At 46.8% G+C, this 10,297-nt stretch overlaps 2 protein-coding genes across 3 annotated transcripts; one reads left to right on the top strand and one right to left on the bottom strand.

Annotated features, from left to right (window-relative positions):
• Positions 1–226: 226 nt before the first annotated feature.
• On the bottom strand, positions 227–2,222 carry LOC118505781 (thioredoxin domain-containing protein 9). Of its 2 annotated transcripts, none has more exons than XM_036042077.1 (3): positions 2,076–2,222; positions 1,256–1,798; positions 227–1,189 (listed from the first exon to the last, which is right to left on the bottom strand). In XM_036042077.1, exons 2-3 carry the CDS (start codon positions 1,790–1,792, stop codon positions 1,079–1,081), a joined length of 648 nt encoding a protein of 215 aa, XP_035897970.1. In that variant the 5' UTR covers positions 1,793–1,798; positions 2,076–2,222; the 3' UTR covers positions 227–1,078. The 2 variants fall into 2 exon arrangements, with proteins under 2 accessions (XP_035897970.1, XP_035897971.1); XM_036042078.1 differs by having other exon boundaries at positions 1,256–1,796; positions 2,072–2,198.
• A 255-nt stretch (positions 2,223–2,477) lies between these two features.
• Positions 2,478–10,244, top strand: LOC118504830 (mucin-5AC-like). The gene is made up of 2 exons (XM_036039833.1): positions 2,478–2,851; positions 7,376–10,244. Exon 2 carries the CDS (start codon positions 7,376–7,378, stop codon positions 9,098–9,100), a length of 1,725 nt encoding a protein of 574 aa, XP_035895726.1. The 5' UTR covers positions 2,478–2,851; the 3' UTR covers positions 9,101–10,244.
• The last annotated feature ends 53 nt before the right edge of the window (positions 10,245–10,297 follow it).

The raw sequence follows: 10,297 nt of genomic DNA, 5'->3' as shown, positions 1-10,297 counted from the left end.
TACGTGTATAACACCCGGTTGAGTGTTTGGCATCTGCGTCGTAAGCCATCGTAAACAAACTGAGCCGAAACTAAAATGTTCCAAGGGAGAATATACAAAAATCCTCTATGATACAGAAGTGAATTGTACTGACTTTAAAGCAGAGCGAGCATCAGCTCATATCTAAAGCAAAAATAGAAGCCCAGGTTTATCATCTTCCAAAATGAATGCTACTCTATAATCGTCGTACAAATCATAGTACTAGAAGAACACTTCTTCAGCTGATTTATTCATCCCTATAATGAGTACATCATTACGTTAGTGTAAGCATAAGAATTGTATCCTTGTTATGGTCCAAAGTATACTTAAATCAAACGAAACTCTTCACACGCAGGAGTGGATGATTTTCGTAGCTAAATGGGGGACCCACCAGATCTGTTTGTTGATTGGTCTGAGTTTTTAATTTTCAAGCGCTAAAAGCCACACACTCTGGCCTGATTTTGTTCCTTGCTGCTGCCGCTACTGATTAGGGGGAAAAAACAAATGTTACTGATAAACTCAATATTAAACACGTGCAGTAGTACGACGGCGTAAGTAAAATACTGTGATTTATGTTTCGTTTTGCGTTCTCTGCCTATTTTGGAAAAAGAAAACTCAAAAAGATTTCTTCTACAAATACGTTTCCGAACATTTTTCTTTTGCCAACAACCATGCTTCGTCGCTTGATAAGATTGTTCGTCTCACTACGTGAGCAAGGAGACGTTTCTTTTTTCTCCACGGCTACGGGGGGAGAGAATTTGATTATTCGGTATTTTATGTCCTAAAAGTTTTAGTTATAAATCGAAGCAAAAGTTAACGACCCCCAACGGGCGATACCTGTGCGAAGGTGTGGGTTTGTGGGATGTGTTTGTTTTCGACAATATTTGTAACTATACTTATTCGCAGTGAATGGAATCGAGCATTTTGCTTTCCCTCGGATACATTCTCACCCTCGAACAGGTAGGTAACACTCCTTCCATCTAACCGATTGCCCTATGTCTTTCGCCTTCCACTCACCGGAACACACAGGTCACGAAGAAATGGATCCGGCGTCCGGCATCTAATCGTCGAAGTCAATGTCGGAGTCATCCGAATCGTACCCGCCACGGATGGTTTTTAGATTGCTCGGTTTCTTTTGCTTTTTGACATCCGGTGGTGTCAGGAGATCGCCCTGAAAGAAGAGCAAACGTTAAACCAAACGTTCCGGAAACAAAAGGGAAACCCGTCACACACTTACGCTGTACTCGATCGCACCCGATTGGGCGATGCGCCACTCGAGCATCTCGGTGCTGAAATCATCACAGTTCCCCAGATCGGTAAAGCCCACGATGTAGTCCTTGGTTTTGCTGTCCTTTATCAGCGCGATGCTCGGTATCACCTTAATGCGAAGGCGCTCTGTGAGGAAGGGGCAGCGTTCCGCGTTTACCTTGCAGAACCTCGCTTCCAAGTGTTTTGTGGCCAGAATTTTGAGATGCATATCAACGATGCGGCACCGGGGTGCCGAATCGCGATAGAAGTGGCACACAATGTTGGGCGACTTTTTCGAAACCGCAAAAAATTCCTTCTCGTCGGCCAGCTCCGAATACTCGCCGTGGCCGTTGCTTTTCCACTCCTGCCGCTGCTGGGCCTGTTTCTTCAGTTGCTGAATGCGCTGTTCCCGTAGCTTGTCCAGATCGTCCGTGTTCAGGTTTTCCAGCCGATCCAGCTCACTGTCGAGATGCTTTTCCAGCTGAACCGCAGCCGAGATCATTTGATTCTGTATCAGTTGTTCCATTTTTTCCTAGTAAGCCGGGGATGGGACAATGAGGGAGCGCATTAGTGCGTGACGAATCGAAATGAACGTACAGGGCCACGAGGACACACGAACGCCAACGCCTCCGCTCTGCAGGCAAAGGCCGGTCCCAATTTTCGATCGCTGCACACCAGAGTTCGTGACGGGGGGCATCTGATCGTCATTTTGATAAAACCCTGCCAACGCCCTGGTCTTACCCCACTGTCTACTGTTCCAGGTGGTTGTTGCAGGTTGAAAATTGATTCCCACACCGCTAAATACTTACAATTTTCAACGTTTCTTTAATATATTTCCAGTATTACAATACCGTCCCGTTACTTTGCTTCAACTTTTTTTCCTTTGGTTTGGATATGTGATTCACAGGCTATCCTCTTCTCGAGCCGCTGTCTTTTTCTTGCTTGACGTTTCGCCAATGTCGACATCGTCGACAGAGCGAAATCGACGCACGGTGGGAACTTGTTCACTTTGAAATAAGGCTAATTCGAACGAATTTGTGTTTCGCTATCCATTTCATTGACTTTATATGAACCAACATTTTACCACAAAGCGTTTTTAGTTTGTGTAAATTAATTAAAAAAAAATTAAAAACATTTCTGCAAAAATCCTACACAGAAAAAATCGATTAACGTTTGACAGCTCCGTTTTTTGATCGATTCAGCGACGGTGCACCGTGTAGCAGGCGCTTCATATCGACTTTTGACAAAATTACAAAAACTCGAATCGTTGAGCAGAACGGACGGTGGTGCGTTGCTGTGCGTGCGTTGAAAGCTATTCTTTTGTTCGTCTCAATACTTGTGTGCGGTACCCGCGGTAAAAAGGCTACAAAAACTCGAATTCCTCCAATTTCTGTTATCTACTACCGTCTAGTGTTCGTCGTGTCGTGTCTGCTGCAGGCTACAATTTTCATCCAGTAAACGAACTCGCGCGTCTTTTCCGTGTGTGTTTGTCGTCTGTCTTCCTGTGGTGTTACCGGTTTTTTTTGCTGGCTTGGCGTTCGTGTGAAAAAGAGCAGGAAGTTCGTTTAATATCGGGCCGAAAAAAGTAAGTTTAAAGATGGAACGATGCTATTCTATGCTTGTACCTAGTGCGGATTCTTGATAATCTTCTGTGATTTTGCATTCGTGCGTGTGTGTGTGTGCGTTATTCAGTAAATTGGTCCGTTCTTAAGAAGAGCAAGTGATAGAAGGACAAGTGGACGCGATACCTACAGGCAATCGTAGACATCGCGATGAAAGAACATAAAATATGAGTGCTTCCTTCGCTAACAACGATCTCAGTAGGCTAGGCTAAAGGCTAAACGCATCCCCGGAGCACCCCAGCAACGTTCGAAGCTACGGTGCGCGGTGGTGGCGCTGGCGTTCCTTGGGTGCGGAACTTTATTTTTAGGTTATTTTTGTTTTTCTACGGGCAGAGGCAACCTGTGGCAAGCCGCAGGTAGCAAAACGGGGGTGTGCGTGCGGGTAAAATTCGCGGGCTCTCTGCCGAGAAAGGTCAAACTTTTTCCCGTGCAGAAAACACAGCCAAACCAAGAGAGGGCGGCTAGGTTTGCCATGGCAATGGCGCAGTGCGTGTGAAAAGGATAGCTGCAGTCTCTCGCTCGCTCACTCGTTTGAAATGAAAATGGCGTATATGCTGTGCGAAGGGCTAACGATTTCGGGTTGATGAAGCATAGAACCGTGTAAAATATGCGATTATGTGCTTTGTATAAAACAATTATTTTCTCAAAATTATACGTCGAATAAGTAAAAACGACCCATCGATATTATGCTGGTATTTTCCACCCGAAAAGCATTCTCGGGTCGGTCTAGAAGGAAACGTTGAACGAATTCTTCCTGCAAGACGGTTGAGTATGAATGATGCTGCATGTGTATGTGTGTATGTTTTCTCTCGTATGTAGAAAAAAACACCGCACGCTGTATAGTGGTGTGCGTTTGCAAGCGAATCCGCAGCTCGGCACTCTCTTTGTGTGTGTGTGCGTATGTGGTTAAAAGCAAGGATGTTTTATGCTCACTTTTATGATGTATACACCTCATACACAAACGAAAGATGCGCTGCGCTGGTATTTGGTCACTTTGACGGGGTAGTGTGCTTAGCATAGTGTGTTGACCAAATGAGCGACGGAAGAACGAACATGAAAAGAACGGGAACAGCAATTAATAACCGACCGCATGTCCCCCTCCCGGGTCCCGTCTTGGACGTCTTGAACATTGTCCCCGAGGAGATAATGAAGTGATGATTACAAACTCTGCAAAAAGAAATGTACGCACATTTCTATCATCAACTTGTTTTGAAATGTTTTATCTACACTGTACTGTTTATTTGCATTATTTTGGGAAGAATCGGGTTTTAACTATTACATACAAAAATAACAAACAAATTTATCATTTTAGTGCACCTACTACTCCCAAAGTTTATCCGCATCTTTGGAAATCGTATTACGCCGCTTCGAATACCGCCAAACCGAAGGGAAAATGGAAAGCTGTCCAACCGCTTTTTCTTTCTACAACCTTTATCTGACCACAAGCAAGCTTTGCAGATGAAAGAGAGAAAGGCATACGACACTAGCTAGCAGTCGCCTTTTTAAGGGAACAAGGTGTGCCCTTATGAGAAAAAAGAATAATACAGTTAGGGTGGTGTGACCGTTGCAGTTGCGCCTTGTTTATAAACATTGAAACAGCCTCTCCGTCTTATGTTTGGTTTGTGCGAGAGAAATCAAATTGAATCACGTGCAAATTTGCGCGCCATTTACAGGATTTTTTTTTTTAAGAAAGCCATGTCGCTGATTGAATAGGTTCGATACATCTATCCATTTTATTTTCCGTTATCCATTGGCGGTGTTTTGTCAAAAAAACGTTCAGGGGACATAATCGTTGCGCCAAAAACAAAACAAAACAAAAAAACCCGTAGTCGTATGTCCTACACAGTCCATCTGTCCAAAAGCCCGGCTCATTACGGTGTTATTTATAAACTTGATCACTTCTCTCAACGGTGGCAAGCATTTCTGCGTGCAAGCAAGCATGATCGGAGCGAGCGTGCCGCCGGTGTATTTGGTGTTGTCAATCCCGAGACACATTTAAGGGCCACCAGTTCGGTAACTAACCCATCCAAAACAGCTCCCCAAAGGACATACTTCATCACAACCGGCAAAACTATCCGAGAGCGCGCGTGTGACGAATTTAGATTTGTTCGAAAAACGTGCGTTTCGGTGCTACCATGATCACCGGGTACATTGAGATCTGGCAGGAAAACCAGACCGGCGTTTTGCCCCGTCCCTTTAAAGCAGTACTTGAACCTTTTACTTATTACTATTTCCTTGTTGCTCTATTGGCAACTCGACTGCGTAGCTACGCGTGGGTACCCCGTCTGCTTCGATTAGCGGTATCTATGTCGGTTGACTCAAAACAAACTGGGGAAAAGGAAGATAATAAAAAAAACGGGCGTAGCACACAAGGACAGAAATTAGCGAACTGCGTGCGTGACGACGACAACGCGATGCCTCCTTCGATTGTTGCCCCCCCTGGTCAGAAGGAAGCCAGCGAAGCATGTGCGCGCGCGAATTCAGCACGAAAGTGTTCAATCGATTTTATTGCACGCCCCGCTCGGTTTGCGGACGGTCATGGTCAACAAATTGTTGCATTTTTCTTTTGCCGTATCTTGTTGAACTTCACTTTCTTTTTATTACGCACAACCCCATACACCTACCACGGCTCGGTGTTTTTAAGTGGGTGATTTGGGTAAAGTGTAATCGTTTTGTTAGCTGATACCCCGCAGACACGTTGTTGCTTTTCCGTAAATATTTACGTAAGCATATATCCCCATCTTTCCTGCTGTCCATCAAATACGCAATATACTCTCGCATGCGGCGGTGGCAACATGCCCAACAGACAGGTGATGCTTTCAATGTTGATATTTTAAGAAAGATGTGTTTTTTTTCCTGGTCGCATTTTTCCCATAGCCGTTGCGGTTATTGACCGCATGGGAAGTGAGGGAAATGATAATATTTTACCATCGCAAAATGAATTTAAGCCAACGATTGTTACAATAAATTCAACGAGTATTTTTATATGTGTTTATGTGTGTATGATAATATTAAACACCCTCACTAATAACAGCCCTCGCGCATTGAATGTGCATCAATAACATAGAGAACGCATTCCGTTGCCGGGGGAGAGCCGGGTGTTGGTGCTTTATGTAAATTGTGTCTCGCGATAAACCACACATCACCATTTTCCCGACAACGATCGTGAACATACTACATTCACATATTGCGCTGTCTTGCAGTTTTATCTTCTCAAAACGGCCCCGCGTAAAAGATTGTGTCGCAATGTTGTGTACCACCCCATTTAAATGTGTCTTGGATGTGGTGTTCCGATTCTAGGCTGATCAGACGTTTTCGAACGGGCGCACAGATTAAATTGAAACGCTCGATCGGTTTGCACCACCAACAACGGCACGGTTCGGTGAGGTGTGCGCTCTGGTGTTTAATTCTGAAACCACCCCATACAGGGCAACAATGCCTCTCCCTCTACCGTTAAACATAAAATGGGGTGACAGACGAAGGTGCGGTGAGTGACAAAAGAAAAGAATCATCTCCACCAACTCGTCTCCCAGCTTACCACCCACTTGCACGCTTTTAAATCTTGCCATCGGCAGGGTGAAGTCAATAATGATTGGCCAGCGAGCAGCAAAAAGTAAGAGCTGATAAAGATTGAGTTGGAAGTTTGGGTGGGCTTGGTTGTATTATTTTGTGTTCTCTTTGTTGGTTTGATTTTTATTTTCTGTGCACAGAGTTTGGTTTGCATATTTCGCTTTGTTTTTCGCTATACGATTTGCCGGGAGGCCTAATGGATTCTGTTGTAATAGGCAAAAAAACGCGATGAACCAGGAAAGCAAACTATGTTTCATTGGCGCGGGTAATTGTTGTACATAGCGCGATCTCACTAACACACCCGCGAGCGCTAGCACAATAAAGAAACCTTTGCCGGTTGCTCGTTTGTTTGTATTCGGCCGTCGTCGAACAACATACATTCGCAACATGACGTTTGTCGCTCTAAACAAAGCATTGCCCACGAACGATTACATTTCGGAATAAAATACGGTTAAGCAAAAATAAACTAATTATTGGTAACTTTAGCCAATCAATTACCACCAATGTTGATCAGCGCTCTCTTTTATGCTATTATGTACATTCAAACAGTAGGCCGGGGTTCTTTGCCGGCCTGCTTTATACACATTGCACCATGGTGACCGGGGCAAGCACGCACGTTAGTAGTAGTGACACGCTCAGTATATAGATCACAAGCTCGCGCGATTCAAGTATGTAAAGTCGGTGTAGCTGGCGCGCACCACGCAGCGTCCAACCGACCCACATCCCGTATCACGGTTGAGAGAACGCACCAGTAACTCAATGATTAACGCCCGGAACGCGCACATACACCGTACGATCGTCTCTTTCTCGCGATCTAACGACAGAAAGAAGGGGTAGTAGTTTGTGAGGTGGCCGTTTAGAATATCATTTCATCCCGTGGCTCTAATCGGTGTCTTCTGCAATCTTTCCGATTTTAGATGTCGCTGCAAGTGTCCAATCAAACTACGTCCGGGCGTCGTACACCGCAGGTGTATCCAGGGTTTGGTGCTGTGCCCGCTGGTGGAACAACCACACCAACAACCGCCACCAATGGAAGCGGCAGCGGCACGGCAAGCAGCGGACCGAACGGCGCTGGATCGGTGGGCCGCACCGGCAAAGCAAACAGCAAACAATCACATATTCCGGTAGCGATTGGTAGTGTGGCCGGTACACCGAACAACGCCGAAACCACCGCTGCAGCACCAGCAGCACCACAGACAGCGGTGGTACACCCCGGTACGGCAGTCACCACCGATGGAACGCCCGGGCAAAAGTCGATCCAGTCGGACCATCTGTACGGCATGAAACAGCAGGGCCCGGCAACGATGATTCCAGCGACTGCGGCCGCAGCAGCAAACCGCTCCACCACCAACGGAACTCAATCGGCCGATAAAACCAAACTTTCGCAGCAGAAAAACGCTTCCGGCGACGGTGCGGCGACAGGCGGCAAGAAGGCAGACCCCCCTACCACAGCACAACAGCCAGCCGGTGAGACTGGTTCAAAGCTACGTGCGCCAGCGAACACTCGCAACGCGCAGCAAAAGCAATCGTCGGATGAAGCCGCCGCCAAAGCTGCACCCGAACAGCCAAAAGCCGAAAAGACGGCCGACTTTGAAAGCTCGCTTTTAACGGAAAAAACGCTGCGCGGATTTATGTCGGACGGTGAGGAGATGGATTCGCTTCTGCTGGAACCGTGGGATTTGGAGGACACACAACCGCTGGCACGAGCGAACGCGGGCAAATCAAAGACGCCGAAAGCGGCACCGCAGGCGCAGGCACGCGTTAGCCCGTTCAAGACGGGAAAGCCGGAACAAACCAACAGCAGCAGCAGCCCGACCAAGAAGGGGCCGAGTGGTCCGGCGGTGGTGGTCGAGGGAGACGGTGAGAAAAATCGTTCCCCGAAAGCGGCCCCTAAGGAATCCACCACCGCAGCAACAACTGCACCGTCTACACCGGTTGCGGGCGGTAACGATTCGCTGATCGGACGTCCGCTCCGTTCCATCTCCGGGCGACGCTCGACGCGCCCGATCTCCGACATCAAGTTCATGCACACGCATCGCCGTTCGACCGCCGGCGGCGACCAGCTCAACGATTCCATTTCCAGCATGAACGTCACGATCGGTTCGGAGATTGGGAACGACAGTCTGTCGATGCGTACGCCCGGATCGGCCACGCGCAAACGCAAAGACATGACGCCTGAATCGACCTCGGATATGCCCGTCGCCGAGAGTCCGAAGCGTGCGCGGCTCGATTTTGGCGGGTTTCTCGGTATGGTCGGTAAGGTGGCCACCACACCGGTAACGATGCTCAAGAACCGACTGTCCCGTGTCAACCTGCAGAGCACACCGCGCGCACTGATCGTCGATGAGGAGGACGCGTCGAAGGTGGTTACGGCCGAGGCTACCACAACCACAGCGAACATTACGCCCCAGAAGGAGGGTGTTGGTGAAGACAAACCGACGGAAGGAACAATGGAGGTTGATGTGGCTGAGAAGGAAGAAAAATCTGCCGAACCCGGTCGTCAGACAGTGGTACCGGGCAAGGATGGTACCGAGCAGCAGGAATCGTCCTCGGCCGCCGTGGCCGATGAGGATGAGGTGGAGGTGAAGATCGTCTCCACCGAGCAGCAGCAGCAGCAAAAGCAGTGGTGTAGTATTATGTAAAGCGCGGCACATCATGTAACGCAGGGCCCCAAACCACCACAACACGACGGGCTGTGTCTCTCTAACACACGATGAACCACCTCTTGCAGCCTCCCGATCAACGTGGCACCACATCTGTCGCTCGGTTGCATTTGTGTCCTCCGTTTCCTGTTTTTTTTTTTTTTTAAATCGCATCATACATTGGTAATACTTATCAAGCTAGAGCGATCATTTCTGGTAGAGAGGCAACATATTCTCTTTTATTTACATGTAGATTAGGCATGTATATTAGGTTTTCAAATGCAATTTTGTGTTATAGAGAGGACACAGGCAATGAGAGAGCGAGAGAGAGATAGGGCGAAAGGGCAGCGGGGCAGTAGGTTTGGATCTGCAGTGAAGTTTTTCGTTTTACTTTTATACGTGGCAAACGGAAACGTTGGCTATAAAAAAAAAAAAAACGAAGAAAGGTAATAGATTTATAGCCATTATCGTCGTACAACATTATCGTCATTATGATATGCGCGCCACATGAAAATTAGAAGAAACGGAACTAATGTTCAAAAGCGATCGTACAGAGATCGAACAAAAAAAAACACACACACACACACCAAAATGAATGTTTGCCAAGAATTTTGTACAAAATTCACGGAAATAACAGAGAGAGAGAGGCGCATATTATACACCACTGAAATTCGATACTATTTTGTACGCTCTCTTCCTTTGTGGTTCAATATTAGTAATAAAAAGGGCAGATTTTAGAACGGAGAGCGAGCGAGCGAGTTTTTTTTTAAACACTCAGAAATGTTTTAGTTTGAGCTGCATCTCCCTTCCACTAATCAGTAGCGCAATCGGTAGTAGCAATTAAGGGACGTCCAGAAATTGCCCCCCACCCCCCAGCATTATTATGTCCGTCTTCCGTGGCCGGAGGAAACAGGCAACTTAGTGAATATGTAGTGTGCAAAAGCGCGCACTCTCTCGCACTAATCTCCACTGGATGCAAATCGAAACGGAAATGTGTTAGGTTATTTGAGGCAAATTGAGATTAATATTAATACGCCCCACAATAGGATTACAGCAGCCTCTTTTAGGAGAAGATTCACAGATTCTTGTGAAAAATAGTTGCAGTAATTTGATGGCATAATAAACACACATATCACAACATAAATGCGGCAAAAGCTCTCTGGGGGGGATCTTTTTTTTTATTTACTCCTCATCAAC

This window comes from Anopheles stephensi, chromosome 2 (assembly GCF_013141755.1).
Source record: "Anopheles stephensi strain Indian chromosome 2, UCI_ANSTEP_V1.0, whole genome shotgun sequence".
Taxonomy (NCBI): Eukaryota; Metazoa; Arthropoda; class Insecta; order Diptera; family Culicidae; genus Anopheles; species Anopheles stephensi.
The sequence above is the reverse complement of the archived record's forward strand: the minus strand, read 5'-3'. Positions and strand labels throughout refer to the sequence as shown.